The 23,232-nt window shown below is 36.5% G+C and overlaps 1 protein-coding gene across 1 annotated transcript in view; it reads left to right on the forward strand.

Moving 5' to 3' along the window:
* SNTG1 (syntrophin gamma 1) overlaps positions 1 to 23,232 on the forward strand; it is a gene marked incomplete at its 5' end in the record, with an annotated part of 207,702 nt that overhangs the window by 157,387 nt on the left and 27,083 nt on the right. The window contains 2 exons of the mRNA XM_004697549.3: positions 10,633 to 10,785; positions 15,308 to 15,400. Of these exons, the coding sequence (XP_004697606.1) occupies positions 10,633 to 10,785; positions 15,308 to 15,400 (246 nt within the window). The remainder of the gene's footprint in view (positions 1 to 10,632; positions 10,786 to 15,307; positions 15,401 to 23,232) is intronic.

Below are 23,232 nucleotides of genomic sequence, written 5' to 3' on the forward strand. Positions count from 1 at the left end.
TTTTTGTGGTGTTTTTTTAAATCATTTTACTGGGGGCTCATACAACTCTTATCACAATCCATACATACATCAATTGTATAAAGCTCATTTGTACATTCATTACCCTCATCATTCTCAAAACATTTGCTCTCCACATAAGCTTTTAGTTTTAAAAAAGGAAATCTCTAAGTTTGAAAAAGAATCTCAATCTCAAAATCAGTTCAAAAGATCAGTTTCTTCTTTGTAAGTAAATTCCACCCTAACCATAAAACATATTCTTCAAAGCAGTCTCTAATTTTTAAACAATCTATGAAAATGTACAATAATGCCAATAATCTGAGTAGGAAAATTGGTCTCAGATAAGTTGATTAATTCCAAATTTTGGAAGGGTTAATTACAAGATTCAACACATTCGTAGGTAGTCATTTAACTAAACTTTGAATGTCAAGTTCACCACCTATTATGGTTCTCAGCGTCAGCATCAGCCTTTTAAAAAGAAGGGTGATGATATCTGCTATGCAGATTGAAGTGATACATGTATATCCCTTAATAAAGTGATTATTGTGTAGTAATGTCATAGTACCATTTGTTGTTTCCATTATTATTAAGAGTCCTCAAGTCACTTCCAGCTCACAGTAATCTGATAGGCCACATGTTCCTTTGCCATCCACACAATTTTTGCTTTGTTTGATCCCTGGTCTCAGCCACTGTGTCAATCCAGCTCATTGAATGTCTACTTGCTTTTCATTGGCTCTCTAGTTTACTAAGTATAACATCTTTTTCCTGGGACTGGTACTTTCTAATAACTATGCAATGTAAATGAAGCAAAGTCTTACTATCCTCCCTTCTAAGAAGCATTCTAGTTGTACTTCTTTGTTCCTTGGCAGTCCATGGTTTGTGTTTTCAATATTCTTCATCAACACTATAGTTTAAAGGATGGTTTAAAACCAAGCAATCCTTCATCTTGTTGTGCTTCTTGTTTCCATGAATCAATACCTACTTACTGGCCTCTGACAACAACATTGACAAAAGGACAGTGAAGTCGGGTGGCGGGGAGCCTCCAGTGGAGTGCTTCTCAGGATCTTCTAGCTCTTGGAGGCTCAGAAAAAGGTCTGGGGGCATAGTGGGTTCCTTGTGGGGCTGCAAGCTACAAACTGGGAGAAAGTGGCTTTCTGCCCCCGTGAAGATTTACAGCCTCAAAAACACTTAACTGCAGCTCTGCAGGGTAACTGTGAGTTGGATTCAACTCAGTGGCAGTGAGTATGTTTTATTTCTCCCCTAGGTTTCAAGTCAGTTATCATTCCTGGCTCATCTTTTAATACACCAAGACTGATTAATCTTGTCTGTGCTCCTTCATAATCCTAGATCCTTCCTTTGGAGAGTACGGCTCACATCGTTATGCTTTTCTCAGGAGGATTTATTGGCCCTTTTCCTGTTTCCTTTACACTCACTTGATAGATTCGATATATTGACTTTTATTCATTTTACTTGTTTCCCTTACTAATCTATGGGGTCCCAAGACCCTGATGACCATAGCAATTTGTTGTATGTGACAGGGACACACAAGAAATTCCATCAGAAGAACAACAATAAATGACTGCAAGAGTTTGTAGGTTTTGAGCTTAGATTGTAGTTGATTTGAGATTCATCGTTAAACCTGGATGACATGGTAATAAAATTTGAAATTATTTTTTAATTGATATTGAGGCGATAGTCTGTCATGTTGTTGTTGTTAAATGTAGTCGAGTCAATTCTTACTCATAGTGATCCTCGGGACAATAGAAGGAAACACTTCCTGGGCCTGCTCCATCACCAAAATTGTCGTGTTTGAGCCCACTTTGCAGCTATTCTGTAGAAACACCTTGGTCAGGGTTTTTCTCTAACTTTCTTTACTTTACCAAGCATGATGTCCTTTTCCAGGACAGGTTTCTCCCGATAACATACCCAAAGTGTGTAAGACGGGCCCACCATTCTCCCCTCTAAGGAGCTTTGTGGTTCTACGTCTTTCCAGACAGATTGGTTTGCCTTTCTGGAAGACCATAGTATTTTGAATATTCTTCACCAGCAGCATAGTTCAAATGCATTGATTCATCTTCATAGAGAAGCTGTATGGGGTTTCCAAGACTTTAAATATTTACCAGAGTACACAGTTCATGTTTCTCCCACCAAGGGAGAATTGCCTAACCCATATCAACACCAAATCTCCTTAGGCAACATAATGAGAGGTAAAGCATTTAAAAAGAGCAATGGGGTAAAACAACACTAGAGAACAGAAAATATTAAGTCAAGGTAATTTTAAGCTTCTATTTTAATATATAATTCACGAGGATAAAATTACTGAAATTTTGTGGCCAGTAATGAGATTTATTAACATTTTATAGTAACAGAAAAGGCAAGGCCAATACAAGAAACACAAAAAACTGTGAGGTTTCTGGAAATTCCTCAATGTGTAGTTATGTTTTGTTTCAATGTTATCAATTTAGAAGTATAATATAGGAGTTGAAATGTCTTCAATATTAAAAATTAAAGAAAGTATGTTTTAAGATACTTAATAAGTGACTTCTTTTTATACTTAGGTAAAATGTAAAACGTTTTCCTGACCAGCAACCCTCTCTGTCTTTTCTTGAGACGTCTGAGTACACATAACTCATGTTCTAATTATAAGTCTTCCTCTCCCTCTAAAAGAAACACTCTTTCCTCCACTAGTAACACTCATATTCTGTGAACTTTTCTGTTTGAACTGCGCTTTCTAAAGAGACGTTTAACTGGCTTCTCAATCCATTTTGATAGAATAGTGCACTTACTCTATTTAATAACACAATCAATTATCATTCACAACTTATCTGTTTCTCCTACTGTGGTGACTGTGTTGCTGTCATACTGAAAGCTATGTCGCTGGGTTTTCAAATGTCAGCAGGGCAGCCCAAAGTGGAAAGGTTCCACAGAGCTTCCAGAACAAGAGACGACAACAAAGAAGGACAGGGCTGCCCACTTCAGAGGAAGTCACTACTGAAAGCCTAATGCATGACTTGGAAACCTTGTTAAACACTGAAAGCACACCGAATGGAAGCAGAACACTGTCCGAGATAGGTTGCAGAATGGGTTCTTTGGTCACATGGCACTTGAAATACCACCGAAGAGGAGCCGCATTCTCATAGTGGAGTCCACCATGGTGACATCAGTGGGGTAAAGTTGGTGGGAGTGGAGCCTTCAAAATCTTCATTTGCTGATGGGGCATGACCCAGGTAAGCAGAAACAGCTTCAAAAACCCGCTAATGATCAGAATTTGGAATGTGCAAAGTATGAATCTAAGAAAATTTGAAGTTGTCAAAAATGAAATGGAACATATGAAGATTGACATCATAGGGACTAGTAAGCAGAAATGATCTGTTATTGGCCATTTTGAATTAGAAAACCATATTTTACTATGCTTGGAATGACATATCAAGATAAATGGCCTTGCATTCATTGTTAAAAAAAAATTCAAATTCAATCGTGCTACCTGTAATAGGTTTATATCTATCCACCTTCAGTAAAATCCAAGCAATATAACTAGTTTTCAAATTTATGCACCAACTGCAAAAGCTGACGAATATAAGAAGTCTACAACATATTCATTTGGCAATTCATCAAACACGCAATCAAGCTGTGTTGATAAATGTTGGTGATTCGAATGCAAAAAGTTGTAAACAAAGAGGAAAGAAAAGTGGTTGAAAATATGGGCTTGATGATAGAACCTGAGCTGAAGATTCCACGATAGAATTTTGCAAGACCAACAACTACTTCATAGCAAATACACTTTTCCACAACAAAAGGTAACTATACATATCAACTTACCCAGATAGAACACACAGAAATAAAATTAACAACACATGTGGGAAAAGACTATTGAGAAGCTCAGTATCAGAAGATAAAACCAGACTACAGGTGGACTGTGAAACAGACAGAATTTGCTCTTATGCAAATTCAGGATAAAGCTGAAGAAAGTTAATACATGAAAGTCAAAATACAACCTTGAATCCATGTGTTAGACAGGGTTCTCTAGATTAAACAAACCAGGACACTTATGATTATTTATATATATATATGATATAACAACTAATTAGTCCAGGACACTTATGATTATTTATTTATATCATATAAAATCTATGATATAACAACTAATTAGTCCAGGACACTTATGATTATTTATATATATATATATGATATAACAACTAATTAGTCTAATAAATGATATAATATATATGATATAAATTATATAATATAACTAATATATGATATAACAATTAATAATATATATATGATATAACAACTAATTAGTCCACACAGCAGTACAGAGGGTTCAGTTCAACTCACTTCCATGGAACAGTTAATATACTGGAAGTCCTTCAACTCACGAGGGCCACTGGGTCCAAGGTGAAGGAAGCAGATAGCTGAGTCTTCCATTGGGCAATGCAGTGAGTCCTGGCTGCAGGCAGCAAACAGCAGAGCGGGTCACCAACAGTCAGCAAGATGACAAGATCCAACAGTCTCATGCTCAAGCAAAGTACACACCAGCAGTTTGCTAAAGCAGGTCTCAAAGGAACCTCAAGTTCTAGAGACATGATCCATGGGTTGGCAGTCCCACAGGTAGTGTAGCTCAAGAGTTGAGGCAGAGAACTAGCATTTGCACACTGGTCTGATCACCAGAGAGAAAGAGAGAGAGACAGGGCTTGCCAAGCCATTTATCTCTTTGTTCTCCAGTCAAACTGTGACCCTATTAATCCCACAAGTTCTTATTCATCAGGTTGACACAGTAAACGTACCTATCACAGTCTATCACACCTGAATTTTGAGAGCATCTCAAGAACAGATTTGTGTACCAGAGGTCTTGGCTAACAGCATAAGGCACAGGAAAGACATTAAAAGTATTCATCTGGGGAAAGAGCAGGTGAAACTATACTTACTGGTGGATGATATGATTTTATATATGGAAACCCCCAAAAGTTCCACAAGAGGAGAACTGGAAGTAAAAGAGGACTATGCCAGTGTGGCAGGAAACAAGATCAACAAACAGAAGTCTGTCAGATTGCTATATATGTATAGGACAAAAACACAGAAGATGAGATCAAAAAGGTAGTACCCTTAACAATAGCCAAGAACAAATTGAAATATTTAGGGATATACCTCACCAAAAATCCCAAAAGATTTGTATGAGGAAAAGTTCAGAACAATAGTACAAGAAACCAGAAGTGACCTCAACAAATGGAAGACTATCCCATGCTCATGGATTGGAAAACTTAATATAGAACGATGTCAGTCCTACCCAAGCCACTATTTAAGTTTAATGCTATCCAGATATACATACCAACATCTTTCTTCAAAGAAATGGAAAAACTGACTATCAACTTCATATGGAGAGATAAGAAGCCTGGAATTAGTATAGAACTCCTCAAAAAGAAGGACAAAGTTGGAGGACTTGCTTCACCTGACTTTAGCACCTATTATACAGCCACAGTGGTCAAAACAGCATGGCACTAGTATAACAACAGATATTCAGATCCATGGAAAAGGATTGAAAATCCAGAAATAAAATCATCAGCATACGGACAACTGATCTTCAATAAGGGCTCCCAAAATATCAAATGCCCTCTACAACAAGTGGCAATGGGGAAAAATGGATATCTACCTGCAGAACAATGAAGCAAGACCCTTACCTTACTCCATACACAAGAATACATACAAGGTGGATTTATTCAAGGACACAAACACAGAGGAAGCACATATTGACAAGTGGGAGATACTGAGGTAAAACACCTAAGGACCCCAGAAGACTTCACTAAGAGAGTGATAAGAGAACCCACAGACTGGGGAAATATCTTTAGCAATGGCACATCAGACAAAGGCCTTATTACTATGATCTACAATATTCTGCTATCCTACAATAAGAAAAACAAAAAACAAATAGCCCACTGAGGAGGTGGGCAAAAGACCTGAACAGAAGTTTCACAAGGGCAGACATCTGAATGGCCAATAATCATATGAGAAAATGTTCCTGATCATAAGCCATAAGGGAAATGCAAATTAAAACAACTATGAGATACACAAAGATAGCCCAATTCTAAAAATCAGAAAGCAACAAGTTTTAGAAGGGTTGTGGTGAGATAGGAATGCATAGCCATTATGGGAATCACTTGGTGATACCTAAAAAAAAAGGAAATTCAGCTACCATATGACCCAGCAATCCCCCTTGTGGCCATATACCCAGAAGTAGTAAGAAACAGACCATGACCAGACATATGCATTCCAATGTTCATCACGGTGCAATTCACTATCCCAAAGAGTTAGAAACAACCTAAATTTCCATCAACAGATTAATGGATTAAAAAACTCTGGTACATACATATAATAGAGCACTACACATCCCTAAAACCAGTGATGAACTCATGAAGCACATCATTTCATGAGAAGAGTTGGAGGTATTTATGCTAAGCGAAGTAAGTCAAGCACAAAAGAACAAGTACAACATGAGTCCACTGAGGAAAGCTTAAAAAGTACAATAGGCATAGGGTAAAAGCTAGTAAATGCATAAATTCCTGGGGCAGGGTCCAGACACTTTGGCAGGGGTCAGACCCAACCCAGGGAAGCACATGGCAGCCAACTAAAAAGGTGGGGGGTGGGAGAAAAGGGCAGTAGGGAAACAGGGCACTAAACCACCCACAGGGAGGGTATTGTTTATGTCTCCACAGGAAAGGAAGAGAGGGACCAGAGCTCATCCTGGTGTGCAAAGCCTTGGGGGTAACATACCAACAGAGAGGACTGTAGGGCCAGCCCCAATTCCAGCTATGTTGACCCCCCTCCCCAGAAAAATGCAATATAGAGGACAGCACTGAAAATATAGTCCCGGGAGAGTGGCGGGTCTGCCCAGACCACACAGGAGCAAACTAAGAGGGAAAGAAAGAGAAAGAGAGAGTGTGGATCGCATCCTGGCTCACGAAGCCTTGAGGACGACATCCCTGCTCAGAGCAGTCCATGGATGGAAAGGACCATAGGGCTGGCCCCACTAAAAGGCACAAAGTCCCCTCACTGACCGATAGCACTACGGAAGACAGCACTGGAGACACAGTTTGGGAATTGAGCCCTGTCTGTTCTCCCTACACAGGGGTGAAACACAAAGGGAACGCAACAGAGCAGCAAGTGGAGCAAAGCAATGATGTCCCTGAGAAATCCCCAAAATAGACTTCTGACTTGGAGGTCAGGGGTGATGGGGAAACGGGACAGGCTTGGCACCTCGAGACCCGATTGGAAAACATTTATAAGGCTTAGCAGACATACCTGGAACTATTTTCCCATATAAAATGGGCAGGATAAATAACCCTGAGAAAATAATGTGTCTGACAGTTCTGGGGAGGACATAGGCGAGAAGGAGGTGAGAGAAAGGGAGCGGGGAGCCAACAAACCCAGGGACAAGGGACAACAAGTGATCTAAAATCGATGGCAAAGAAGATGGAGAATACCTGGTGGAGTTTGGTCAAGTGAAATGTAGCCAAGAGGAATTACTGAGAGCTGAATGAAGGTTGAACATGAGAGTGGGACAGGAGGAAAGTAAAAGGAAATAGCGGAAATAACTAGAAGGCAAAATATTTTTATAGAGATATAAATATAGGAATCTATATTTGTAAGTATATTAATATATGTAAAGATAGAGATATAGGTCTTAAGTATTAGTGTAGCAGACAGACATTGGGCCTCTACCCAAGTCTTTCCTCAATGCAAGAATACTTTGTTCTAATAACCTGACATTCTGTGATGCTCACCTTCCCAACATGATCACTGAAGACAAAATGTGTGCATAAGCAAATAAGGTGACGGGAGCTGATAGTGCCTGGGTATTAAAAGATATAGCATCTGTGGTCTTAAAGACTTGAAGTTAAACAAGCTGCCATGTAGTAGGGAAGCAACAAAGTCCACATGAAAGAAGCACACCAACCCGTGTGATCACAAGGTGTCGATGGGATCAGGTATCAGGCATCAGAAGACCCAAAGCCCATCTGTAGACAATTGGACATCACCTCACAGAAGAGCCACAAGGAAGGGACAAGTCAGCCAGGATGCAGCAGACTGTGTAAGACATTATAATAATTTATAATTGATATAGATTGTTGTAAGAGCTGTAAGACACCCCAAGAAAATGATTTATGTTTAAAAAGAAAAAACAAAAAGAACAGATTTTATACAGTGAACACTAATGGCAGAAGCTAGATCTGATGAGCTGTGGGAGGGTATCAAGAAAGGAAAAGACAGGAAAGGAAGAATAGATCAAAGTGGATGTCAGAAAAGACCCGGAAACTGCTCTAAATCTTAAGAGTAGCTAAAGCAAATGGAAGAAAGGATGAAGTAAAAGCTGAATAGAACATTTCAAAGTGCCCCTAGACAAGATAAGGTCAAATATAATGAAAGTGAAAAGAGCTATAGTTTAGAAAACCAAAGGGAAGAACAGGCTCTTAAGCATATCTTAAGCTGAAAGATCTAAAGAAAAAAAATGTCAAGCCATGAGTTGCAATACTGAAAGATTCTATAAGCAAAATATTGAATGATTCAGGAAACATCAAAAGGAGTTGGAAAGAATACATTGAATCACTGTATCAAACAGAAAAAGTCTGCATTTAACAATTTCAGGAAGTAGCATATGAGCAAGAACCCATGGTACCAAAGAAAGACGTTCAAGCGGCACTGAAAGCATGTTCCAATTAAGCAAGGCGCCAGGAATTGATGGAATACCAGCTGAAATATCTCAAAAACCTGATGAAGCCCCAGAAACACTCATTTAGGCCAGGAAATTTGGAAGAGGGCTACTTGGCCCAATGATTGGAAGATATCCATATATATGTGCCCATTCCAAAGAAGGTAACCAAACAGAATGCTCAGATTATAGGGTAATGTCATGATACATGGAGAAATGGGTGAAGTTGTCAAGGATCTTGTCTTGCTTGGATCCACAATCAGTGTTCCTAGAAGCAGCAGTCAAGAGATCAAAAGATACACTGTATTTGGTAGATCTTCTGCATAAGGCCTCTTTAGAATATTGAAACACAAGGATATTACTTTGAAGGCTAAGTTGTGACTAACCCAAGTCATGGTATTGTCCATTGCCTCATATGCATGTGAAATTTAGAAACTGGGAAAGGAAGGCCACAGATGAATCAATGCATTTGAACTGTGGTGCTGGAGAAGGACATCGAAGTAACATGGCTGCTAAAAGGGCTAGGAATCTGTCTTGAGAGACAGTGCTCCTTAGAGGCAAGAATGGTGAACCTTCATCTTACATAATTTGTAGATGTTGTCTGGAGAGATCAGTTCCTGGAGAAGGACATTGTTAAAGTAGAAGGGTGGGGGGAAATTCAAAGGCCCTTAAGGAAGTGGCTTGACACAGTGGCTGCAACACTGGGCTCAAGCATAGGAACAATTGTGCGGATGGCACAGGACTGGGCAGTATTTAATTCTGTTGTGCATAAGGTCCCTATGTACTGGATCCAATTGGAAGGCACCTAGCAACACAACACAATAAATTATAGTAGCATATTTACCTATATGATTATTTATTAAAGATACCTCAGTGTTACAAGTTCTAAACTCAGTGGTCTGAATTCACATACATGTTATATATCTTTGATCCCCTCTAAAGAGATTGAGCCCTCCATGTGGCTTTCTGAGCATCTTCTCACATGAGCCAAAGAACTATATTCTGGAACACTGGAAGTAATGCTTGTAAGCATTCAAGTAGGCATCAAGGAACAATAGTTATGTTTATGAAGTAATTATAATTTCCAATTCACTTCCAATTTCTTCTAACACACCAGTGTCTAACGACAGTACATTTATATACTGTTTTATAAGAAATGATGGAAGACACCAGTGATCAGCTACTTGACAATTTTCATTACAATAGAGGCATATATCAAAACCTATGATCTGACCTGTTGTATGAGACTACTCCACTTAATCAAATATTGGCTGCGTTTTCCGATGTCTTAACATCTCTGAAATTCATGCACATGTAGCTACGTAAGCACTTTAGTTACAAATTTCTGGGAAGGCCAATAAATGCCCAATTGCAGGGTTTCTTTGACTCAAACTAAAGTTTCAGACCTGTGGTGTATATTTTAAAAATAAATAAATATACTATGCACAAATAATAGTTTTTTAAAAAAATTTCTAATGCTAAAGAATGTTTGGTGATCCCTTCAAGGTTTGCAAAAGCAATTGAATTTTTGAAAAATCATGGTCTTTAAATTTTGCAAGCAGTTATCTGCACTTCTTAATTTTGTTATTGGGACAACTAAATGAGGAGGAGGGGATATTTTCTGTCATCCTATCATACAGATTAAAATAGCATCCTGTGTTAAAGGATTTGATATTAATTTTGTGCATAAGAAATAGAGCTAGATGTTCTAACTTCATTACTGCATGCTTTTATCTGAATACAAAGGAGAAATGTGCCAGCGCTGGCCTTTGAGCGTTGGGTTTTTGATTATCTTAGTCAGTTGTAGCAAACCCTCCTGATGTCATAAAAGCCTTGAGAATGTGGCCTGTCATGAACCCATCCTTATGGATTGACCATGGTGAACTAGCAGCATGCGTATGCCAGGCTGTGTAACTCCAGGCTTTCCTCAGGACAGTGACCTGCTGGACCAGCGGAAATGCTGCTTTACCGTGCAATCTGAGTCTGGGGAGGACCTCTACTTCTCCGTGGAGCTTGACTGTGACCTCACACAGTGGGAGCGAGCCTTCCAAACGGCAACTTTCCTAGAAGTGGAGCGGATACAGGTGAGGGCCTATGCAGTGTTAGGATCTGTGTGCCCCAGAGGTTAATGACCATTACTAGAGAGTTCCAGTGTAATTTCAAATGAATGTAAAACTAATTATTTTACTCTTACTCAGCTACATTATACAAGTCCAAACGCATTGTTACTAGGGTCCCCGTTAATCTCCTGCACAGGTTTATTACAAAACAAAACAAAACAAAATGAAAACAAGCTTTAAAAAAAATCTTTGGGTTCAGTGGATGGCGGCAGACAAATTCTCCAATATTTTGTTTAGTCTTACTAGGGAAGCTTAAATAATGTGCCCTAGGAAGACATTGGCTTGTAAGGGGATCTGCCGGGGCAATGAAATTCAGTGCAGAGAGGTTCACTCATACAGTTCCTGATGGAGTTGCTATGTGTCTGATAGATTTTCTTGATGGCGCAGCATGGCCATAGGGGCTTATGAAAAAAAGTTTTAGGAAAATGGAAAACTGCCTTGGTGAGGAAGAGCCATGAAAATGTGTGTGCGTGTGTGTGTGTGTGTGTGTGTGTGTGTGTGTGCGTGTATTCCCCTCATCACCACCATAAACTTGTTTATACTTCAATGATACAAAATGCTGTCCTGTGAGAATTTCATTGGTAAATGTTACCCCTCCTACCCTACAGCCCTGATCTTGCTACTTCGGCTTTATTTTTTTCCATTAAACTGAAAGAATATTTCAAAGGAACAGGATTGGTGACCCTGACGAATGCCACAATTGCTATTTTGAGGTAGTATAAATGGAAGAGCCCTGAATTATTTAGGGGAAGGGTTAGAGAGAAAAGAAAATAACACCTCCCAAAGCGTATCAAACTATGACCTATGGAGGAGATGTAATAGCTTCACATTTTTGTATTTGTGTGTTCTATGAATATTCTATGGTTTTGTTGCAATACTTCCTTACTTCAGTTTAGTGACATCAGGTTGATGCTGGTTCATTGCAAACCTAAAGGACAACATAGAGCTGTCCCTGGGGGTTTCCAAGTCGCCTTTGCAGGAGGTGAAACCTCATCTCTCTCCGATGGAGCAGCTGTGGTTTTGAACTGCCAACCTTGCACTTGGCAGCGCAACATGTAACCACAGTGCCACCAGGGCTTCTTTTTGACTTACCATGATATGAATATTGATTAAAATTAATATCTTCAAAACGTATTATTTTCTACCATTCACCAAAAATGTACTTATAATCTTAATTGAGAAATGCTTGGATTTCAATCTAATATAGGAGATACTCAATTTCAGGCTCTTAGTTTATTTTATTATTATTATTTTAAGCTCCTTGTTTATAAAACTATTTCCTATTCACTCAAAGTGACTCTTTGGATCCTGCATGAATGCCTCCCTTCTCTTACTCTGCTTCTTCTTTCTAGAAACCTTTATGACAGCCATTCAAAACCACACATAATATTTGAAGGTGTTTTCAAGTCATATCATTTTCAAAACTTTGAAAAATTTTGAGCCTATCCTGCACACTACTTACCACAAATCCTTTCACAAGTACCTTGTACAAACTCTTTCATCTGTTCAGTTTTGAATACCAGAGTTATTTTCCTTTGTCTATTTCCTTACATCTGCTCACACACCTCCTTGTACTGGTGTAGCATTATTCCCCACACTAAATTACGTATTGTTTGAGTTTTCTTTTTTTCTTTTTCTACCAGTGGAATATTATTTTTTCACATAACAGGTATTTAATAAATATTTGTTGATTGTATTTCTAAACCATGTAGACGGCAATTCATACATCCCTTGTCACTACAATTCTCAGGAGCTTGCCTTGAAACATCCCATTCAAAGACCAGCCCTGACCTCTTCCCTCTGCCCATGTTGAATGAAAATGTTGGATTTTGCCTCATTTAATTCATTTAAAAGAGCTGAGAACCAAATAGTAGACCCTTGATTTTGAAAGCACAACTATGATGATATCATAATATTGACTATATCCGACTGCTTGCCTATTATAGGAGGTTTGTAAACATGTGTTTGTCAACATGTTAACTATAACTACAAGGTGGTTAATAGCTTCCTTGTCTAAAACCCAAACCCCCCTGGTCCTAACCCAGTATTACATGACTATCAAGTCTCACACATAGGAGACATGTATGTTGACTCTGTGAAACTGCCTTATCCTATTATGTGAGACACTACTTTCTTATGTTTACCTCTGATACTACTTTCCTATTCAAATAGTTGAGATATATAACTTCAATATTTCAGCTATATAAAAATATCCATTTAATAGGATAGATGCTGCAGTGGGAAGATAGAAACTACATAAATTGTTTTATTTTAAATGTCAGTTTCTAAGAATATTTTAATACATTAAAATATAATATAATTAAATGAGAATACAGTTTTTATTATCATATTTATATATGCAAGCATTACTAATGATCATTTTTAATGGAATATTCAGTTTCATTTAGAAACTCCTTTATAATTTTTACATGATGGAAAATTTCATTTAATAAATCTGGTGTTTAGAAAAGAGTTAGTTATATTGTTCTTTTGTAATCTGGGCTTCCTGTTGTTTAAACAAAGATGCCATGCAATGCAAAAAGGCTAAAGATGCTATGTGCTGATAAGACACCCAAACATGAAGTGCCTTTTGGGCTGTTGATTGCATTTTTTAGATGTTATCATTTATTTTTGCTTACTATATCAGTATTTAGCAATCAATAGCTGGGCATGTTAATAGTGCTGATTTTAAAATACAGGAAGTGAATTTGCAACATAAAATACTCAAGTGTTTTTCTTTTATCTTTTATCTTCACTGTCATAAAAGTTAGTAAGAAAATAAAATCAAGAAGGCATGTATCTCCATTTATGAAATAGGCACAAAATAAATTAATGTATTAGCTAATGTAATAAATTTTACTCCATTGTGAAGCTGATATTAATTAATAAGATCGAACATTAGCTTTGCTACTTCCTAATCTGTTCCTTTACCTGTGTGTATTGTGTTGAAAATAGCAAGCAACTCAGTTTTATAATACATAGAGAGGAATAACTTTGAGCATTCCTCAATGCTCAGAGTACCTTTAATAAAGTAGAAATACGTGAGTGCAAACATACAAGATGTCCATATATTAAATTAATAAAATCATATCTCAAATGAGTTTTTGATGAACATGAAATATGTTACCTTACCTGCTTCTTTTCAAAATTTAACTCCATTGGCATATTTTACAGGGTAATAATTTTTTCTTTTGTACATTGGCCTCAAGTACATTATGTTTAGGGGACAGCAATTTAATTTATTGAGTATTAACTAGAGTCAGAATATAATATAAGAAGTTTATGTTCATATATAGCATTAAAAAGTATATACTTTGAAAGAAAAAGTATATACTTTGAAATAATTAATATTTAAAATTGGATTATGACAGAAATTGAGTTCTCTCATACTGCTCCATGTCTGAAAAGCGTGCTATGTGCATACAGTAACACCAGGTTCCTACTGCTGTAGATGACGTCATGGGCTGCGAACAACAAGTTCAACAGTTTGAACACAGTAGTTGCTCCATGAAAAAAAAACGAGGCTTTCTATTCCCATAAAGATTTACACCCTGTGACTTCTCCACCTTTTGGCTAAAATAAAGTGAAGATTTACACCCTTAGAAACCCACAAGTTCAGGTCTACTCTCTTATTGCCTACTCATTATGAATGAGTGGGGTTTATGATTTACCATTAATTTTTAAAGTTTTCATAGTTGTTGCCATCATCATTCTCAAAACATTTGTACAAATGGGCTTGACACAATGGATGGATGGATGGATTGTGAAAAGAGTTGTACAAGCCCCCAATAAAATTATTTTTAAAGTATTCATATTTATCATTATTAACAATGTACTTATATAAATAAAATTAAAATCTGGTCTTCTTTGGGATAAAAAAAGCATTATTGACTTTTTAAGAAACAGTAGGCTTATACATATAAAGAATAAAATGGCAAATGTCTTTGGAAAGTAGATTGTCCCAAACAAAAGAACACATCAGTTCTAAAGGTCAAGACAGCCTTTGCATACCTTTTCTTGGTAACAGATTCTGTGCTTATAGGCTTAATCATTTTCTTTTGATAATATTCATAAAATAAAAGGTAATAAGATTTATGCTTTAATATCACATACCTGGAATTTGACAAAGGCCTTAATCTTTAATAATCCCACTCTGATATGATACTTAATTACAGAATAAAACAATTTAGCATACTTCGTCACTTATCTATGCTTGATCTTTTTTATTGAGGTTAGATACAAACGTAACAAAGGGAGGCATTAGAATAATGGAGGGCATGGTCTAGATGGAGCAGGATGGGAACTAGGTCCAGTGTGCTAGTTGGAAACATCAAAATTCACAATAAAATAAAAATATTGATTAAGTTAAATATTACATGCAGTACTGATTAAAAGACTGCCTCATGCAATCCTTGATGAATATTGGCTATCATTATTGATAGTGGAAAAGGATGCAAAAAATAACAGTATTTTCTGTTCTATCCAGTGCAAGACATATGCGTGTGTGTTAGAAAGTCATCTAATGGGACTCACTATTGACTTCAGCACAGGATTCATCTGCTTTGATGCTGCAACAAAGGTAAATGCTCTATGAACATTCTACAGACATTCAACTCAAAATTGATGGACGTCTCTTCTAATAACCCTTTTTAGCATTTACCTTGGGTTTTGAATCCCTGTATTCATAAATAAAACATGAGTACTTTGATTTATAAAAGAAAAACCTTATAGATTATAAAATATATAGAAAATGCTCATTATTAAGCTAATGGTATACATTCACTTTTTCATGATTATGGAAAACTTTTCTCAGGAAATATTTTCTGCTGACAAAAGAAAAATTTTGAAAGTAATCCTTTAGGATTTTTTTGTGTGCATAGCATCTGCAAGATAAAAGCAGGAAAATATATGCTTTACTTTTTACAGATAATATGTCAGAATCATATAACAAAAGTATTAGGGGTATTAAAATTGAATTTAAAAGTTTCTACAAAATAAAAAAGGTTTCTTATTTAAAATTAAAAGGTTTGCAAATTGAGAAATTCCAAAAGAAAAGTTGAAAATTGTATTTCAAAGACACATATACTAAATGCTATAGAACTTCCTATGATGGTACATTTTCTTGAAACACATTCAGTATGCTCTCATTAATCTTACTTAGCAAGAATTTAAAAGGTCAACCCGAGTTGGGAGTTGAGCCTCCTTTAAGAACTTAGTTCTTTTAACATACATAATCCATAGCATACAAAGAGAGATGACGGTACGGTTGCAAGCATTGAAACAGTCATTTCATACAGCATTTAAAAGGCCTACAAAATTTATACAGCAATCAAAATAATTAAACCGGTGTCAGGGATTGACTTGTGTCCCCTAAAACATATGTCCTCTTGTTTGGGCCATGGTTCTCAGTGTTTTAGCACTTGCGATTATGTAATGACATATGCTATTATGCAATGTGGTAGATATGTTATGGTTTGATCAACAATTGCTGGGTACCCGCTGGTGACTTAGGAGCCAGCCTCAAAACATGGAATTTGATGGAGCCCATATTGAATTGGTTGCAGACTTCTGCCTGTGTTGAGGCTAGACTGGTGTAGAATTGCCAGCCCTCCCTCAACTACCTACATTCTGCAGCAGGGGTGCAGTGATAACTCTGCATTCAGGTCAAACATGAAACACAAATAATACCATGTCTCAGAGGCAGCCGACGATCTCAGCACACTTGTGGAAATGGGAGAAAGCAGCATACTTAACTACATGTCACGCAGATGTGAGTACGGAGGAGAAGAGGTCCACTAACCATCCCAAGATGGAAATCTTGGTCTCCAGTTACTTTAAGTGACTGGGGGGAAATGGTATATAAAGGGGGGACACATAATTCAAGAATTCAAATGTGCCTTGAATGAACATGACAACAAAATAAATGAAAAATAGAAATAATACAATTCAAAACAAAAACACAAAGGGCAAAGTCCAAACTATTAGAACTCGACAACATTGTGAAAGAACAAAGCAATAAGATACACATGTTGGAATCAAGAATCAGTGATCTTGGAAATGAATCTCTCCAGAACAAAAGATAAGAAGACCAGGTTATAAAAACAACCCAAAGAATGGAAGATAATTTAAGAATACTGTGGGACACCATCAAAAGGAATAACATACCTCTGATAAATGTCCCAGAACAGAAAGAAGAAATAACTACTGAGAAACTGGTGGATTAAATATGAAATATTAAGGGAGAACTTGCCTACCATCATGGAAGAACATAAAATAACTATGCAAATAGTCCATAGGATGTCAAATAGAATTGGACCTGAAAAGAAATTGCCTCGACATAAAATAACCAAGCTTTCTAAACGTAATGGTAAGGAAAAATTCCTGAAAGGTGCATGGAAAAAAGGACAATCAGAAAGGACAAGTGTGTGGGATAAGTTCAGATTCTTCCACTGAAACCATTCAGGCAAGATGGTAATGGAATAGTATGTTTAAAATTCTGAAAGAAAAACAGTGATCAACCAAGAACCCTATATCTAGTGAAATTATTTATCAAATACTAAGGAGAAATAAAAAACATTTACAGTCAAGGAAAAACTACAGGAATTAATATAATATCTATAAGAGCTCCCGATAAAATGGTTAGTTAATAAAAAATAATAATACAAATAAATACAAATCTGTGAAAAAATAGTTAAATGAATTTAACTGACACAAAGTCTATAATAATAATAGACAGAAACTTAAAAACATTATAAAAGAAACTATTATGGAGAAAGTAAATGGAACTACATAAATAAAAACAAGGAATCATAGACAAAAATCTGCTAGAAGATAAAAAATATATAAGAGCAGAGCAGAGGGAACAGTAGGCAATAAATACCCACCCCAAAAAAGAACATATAGAACTATGCAATATAGTAAAATAAAATATACATATAATACAAAAATATAGTACAAAATAGTTCAACAATAAATATAGTACAAAAAGATATAGAACTGTTCAAAGTAGTACGATAAACTACTCTGAAATTGGAACAAAAAATCACAAACACAACCTACTAACAACATTAAAACATCAACAGAACAAACAATGTAAACCATATATACAGGACAAAAAATAAAAGAAAAAGAAAAAAGCAAAGAGAGTAATAAGAAGACAGCCAGAAAAACAGCAGGAACACAAAACAACAAATCATCACGAAACCAAAATCAATAACACCCGTAAAAATATAACAAAATGACATCAATAAACTACATTTATCTAGATCAACACTGAATGTAAATGGACTAAATTCTCCAGTTAGAAAACAAGAACTAACAGAATGGGTAAAAAAACCTCATAAACTGTTACTATACTGCTTATAAGGATTGCACCTTAAATGTAAAAGTAAACATAGGCTAAAAATCAAAGGATGGAAGAAAAGATGCCAAGCTAAGAACCGTCAGAAGAAAACTGGACTAGCAATATTAATCTCATACAAAATAGACATCAAAGTGAATGACATAATAAGAGACAAAGAAGGTCACTATGTAATTATGAAAGCTTTGATTAAACAAGAGACCATAACCATAATCAATATACACACAGGAAATGAAGGATTATCAAAATATATTAATCAAATTCTTATAGAAATGAAGAGACAAATAAATCATATTACAATAATACTAAGGAGACTTCAATACATCATTCTCAACTAAAAATTGATGAACTAGAAAGAATATCAACAAAAATGTTAACTAACACAATCAACTGGACCTCATAGATATATATAGAATACTTTGCCCAACAAAAATTCATATTACTTTCTTTTCTAGTGCCCAGGAATGCTATTCTAGAACAGGCCATATTTTAGGTCATAAAGTAAGCATCAATAAATTCAAAAACATTGAGATAATAAAAACCACCTTTTAAGATGATAAGGCTGGAAAGTTAAAACTCAACACTAGAATGATCAACTTTCAAAACCAAATGCATGGAAATTGAATAATATTCTAATCAAGAACAAGAGGGTAAATGAAGAAATAAAGAACACAACCAAGATTCCTTGAGACAAATGAGAATGAAAATATCATATAAAAACCTTTGGGACATATAAATTTCCTCTAGTTCTTAAATGCTTCCTCCCCCCCCCACCCCCCATCATGATCCCAAGTCTGCCTTGCAAATCTGGCTAGACCAGAGCATGTACATTGGTACAGATAGCAACTGGAAACACAGGGAATCCAGGACAGATGACTCCTTCAGGACCAGTGGTGAGAGGGGCAAGGCCTGGAGGGTGAAGGGAATGTGGGGTAGAAAGGGGGAACCAATTACAAGAATCTAGGTATAGCCTCCTCCCTGGGGGATGGACAGCAGAGAAGAGGGCAGAGGGAGATGTCAGACAGTGTAAATTATGACAAAACTATAATAATTTATGGATTATGAAGGGTTTATGAGGGAGGGGGTAGTCGGGAGGGAGGGGGAAAATGAGCAACTGATATTAAGGGCTAAAGTAGAAGGCAAATGTTTTGAGAATGATGAGGACAACAAATATGCATATGTGCTTGACACAATAGATGTATGTATGGACTGTGATAACAATTGTATGAGCCCCCAATAAAATAATTAAAAAAATAAAACACCTTTGGGACACAGAAAAACAATACTCCGAGGGCAGTATATGCATTATATGCCTGCACCAATAAAACAGAAAGTTTTAAACAAATACCTTCACACATCAGCTACACAATTGGGGAAAATGCAGCAAAAAACAAAACAAAACATCAGATACTAGAAGAAAAGAAATAAGGATTACGTCAGAAATAAATGAATCAGAAAATAAAAAGAATTATAGAAGAAATCAATGAGAAAAGAAGTTCGTTCTTTGAAAAGATTAACATTGATTTTGGCAAACCCAACAAAATAAAAAACAAATTCTATGAGTAAGAAAAGAAATGGATGATATCGCAACAGAACTACATGAGAAAAAACATCTGGTCACACAGTATTATGAAAAATTGTATTCCAATGAATTTGAAAATGTAGAAGAAATGAATAAATTCTGAGGAATTCTTTATTTACCTAAATTACCACAGAATGATGTCGAACATCTCAACAAGTCTATAACACAGGAAGAAATAGATCTAGTTATTTGAAAAACACACCTTCCCAAAATTAAAAGGTTTGGGTCCAGATGGTCTCACTTAAGTGTCCTGGATCAAACATTACAGGACACTTAATACCAATTTGATATAAACTATTCCACAATATACTACCAAACTCATTTTATGAAGCAACTATAACTGATACCTAAACCAGGGTCAGAAATCGCCAGAATCAAAAATAACAAACTAATAAGTCTAATAAATATAGAAGCCAAGATCTTCAATGAAATCCTAGCCAACATAATTTAACAAGCATTAAAATACACCATGATAAAGTAGGATACGTACCAAATATGCAAGAGTGGTATAATATTAGAAAAACAATCAATGTAATTCATCACATAAACAAAATAAAGGAGAAGAAACATGACTATATCAATTGATGCACAAAAGACATTTGATAAAATTCAATATTCATTATTGATAAAAACACTTAACAGTGTAGGTATGGAAAGGAAATTTCTCAACAAAATAAAAGACATTTGTAAAACCAACAGCCTGAATTTCACTGAATGGAGAGAAATTGAAATAATTTCCTTTTTGATAGGGTACTACCCACTGATGCCCTTTATCACTTTTATTGAATATTGTTCTGGAAGTTTTAGCTAGAGCCATGAGATATTAAAAATAAATAAATAAATGTATCCACATAGTCACAGAAGAAACAAAAAACGTATTTATTTTAAAAACCCCAAAGATTCAATTAAAGAATTGCTCAAACTAATTGCAAAATTAGTGTAACAGGCTATAAGATGAACATACAGGAGGATGTACACTGGTACAGATAGGAACTGGAAACACAGGGAATCCAGAGCGGATGATCCCTTCAGGACCAGTGTTGTGAGTGGTGATAGTGGGAGCATAAAGGGAGGGTGGGTTGGAAAGGGGGAACTGATTACAAGGATCTACATGTGACCTCCTCCCTGGGGGCTGGACAATAGAAAAGTGGGTGAAAGGATACAGCAGACAGGGCAAGATATGACAAAATAATAAATTATAAATTTTAAGGGTTCATGAGGGATGGAGGAGCCGGGAGGGAGGGGAAAAATGAGGACCTGATGCCAGGGGCTTAAGTGGAGAGCAAATGTTTTGAGAATGATGAAGGCAATGAATATACAAATGTGCTTTACACAATTGATGTATGTATGGATTGTGATGAGTTGTATGAGCCCCTAATAAAACTATTTAAAAAAAAGATGAACATACAGAAATCAGTTGAATTCTTGTGCATCAGGAATGATCATCCCAAGAATGACATCAAAAGAAGAATACAATCACAATAACTACACAAAAATATATATTTAGGAATAAATCTTACCAGTGAAATAAAAAGCATATAAAGAAAACGACAAAATTCTTTCAAAAAACCCAAAGGAACTTACAAAAATGGAACTAGTTAGCATGTTCCTGGTTATGCAGACTAAGTATTATAAATTATCAGTATTACCAAATATATTTTACAAACTCAAAGCAATTCTGATCCAAATCCCACAACAATTTTTCAAAGAAATGGATAAAACTAATTTCCAAACTTATATGGAAAGGAAAGGAACTTAGGATAAATAAAACACTACGAAAAATAAAAAGAAAGTCAGAAGCCTTTCCCTCCCACACCTTAAAACCTACTATAAAGCCGCTGTAATCCAAACAGCCTGGTACTTGTACAATGATATATATGAAGACCAGTGGATCAGAATTGAAAACCCAGAAATGGAACCAATTACCTATAGGTATCTAATTTTTTTAATAAATCATTTTATTAGGTGTTCTTGCAGCTCTTATATTAATCCATCAATTGTATCAAGCATATTTGTACATATGTTGCCATCATCATTTCCAAAACATTTTCTTTCTACTTGAGTCCCTGGTATCAGCTCCTCTTTTTCCCTTTCCTCCCCCACCCTCCCACTTTCAGGAACCCTTGATAATTTATAAATTATTTGATTTTCATACTTTACACTGTCCGCTGTCTCCCTTCACCTCTGTTTATGTTGTTCGTCCCCCTGGAGGACAGGGGTTGTACCTTGATCATTGTGATTGGTTCCCCCTTTCTCCCCCTTATGCCCCCACTTCCCCCCTATCCTCATGACATTGCTACTCCCATTACTATTCCTGAGTGTTTTATCTGTCCTAGATTCTGTGTGTCCAGAGCTTTTATCTGTACCAGTGTACATGCTCTGTCTAGCCAGATTTGTAAGATAGACTTGGGGTCATGGCTGTGGTTGGGCTGGTGGGGGGAGAATCATTAAGAACTAGAGCAGTAGATTTCAACCTTCCTAATGCTGCAGCCCTTTAATAGAGTTCCTCATGTTGTGGTGACCCCCCAACCATAACATTATTTTCGTTGATACTTCCTAACTGTAATTTTGCTACTGTTATAAATTGGGCAACCCTTTTGAAAGGGGATCGTTTGACCCCCAAAGGGGTTACAACCCAAAGTTTGAGAACCAGTGAACTAGAGGAATGTTGTATTTTGTTGTTGCTATACGACACCCTGGCTTGCTTGTCCCTTTCTTGTGACCTTCTGTGAGGGGATGTCATATTGTCTGCAGATGGGCTTTGGGTCTCTATTCTGAATCGCCTAGATCACATCAAAATGACTGTTTGTTTTGTGTCTTCTGATGCCTTATACCTAGTCCCGTCGACACCTCATGGTCATACACATTGGTGGGCTTTGTTGATTCCCTGCTAGCAGGCTGCTTGTTTAACTTCAAGCTTTTAAGACATCAGATGCTATATCTTTAATAGCTGGGCACCATCGGCTTTCTTCACCACATTTGCTTATGCACCCATTTTGACTTCAGTGACCGTGTCAGAAGGTGAGCATCACAGAATGCCAGATTATTAGAAGAAAATATTTTTCATTGAGGGAGGATTTTCATAGAGGCCCAATTCCCATTTGCTACTTTAACACTTAACCTATAAATACATATACATAGACCTATATCCCTTTTGTTATATATTAAGAGATTTACATATGTACATGCCTTTGTTTATACCTCTATAAATGTCTTTTGCCTCCTAGTTCTTTCCTCTATTTTCTTTTACTTTCCTCTGGTCCCACTATCATGTTTGACCTTCATTCAGCTCTCTGTACATCCTCTTGGCTACATTGCACTTGATGGAACCCTACCAGGCATTCGATGCCCTCCTTGCCATTGATTTTAGATCTCTTGTTGTTCCCCTGTCCCTTTCCCCCACCTCCTTTTCTCCCCTGTCTTCCCTGGAACCACAGGTCCCATTTTTTTCTCCTCAGAATTGTTTATA

The sequence above is a fragment of the Echinops telfairi genome, unplaced genomic scaffold (assembly GCF_000313985.2).
Source record: "Echinops telfairi isolate 266 unplaced genomic scaffold, ASM31398v2 ScPeMD7_1;HRSCAF=3_0, whole genome shotgun sequence".
Taxonomy (NCBI): Eukaryota; Metazoa; Chordata; class Mammalia; order Afrosoricida; family Tenrecidae; genus Echinops; species Echinops telfairi.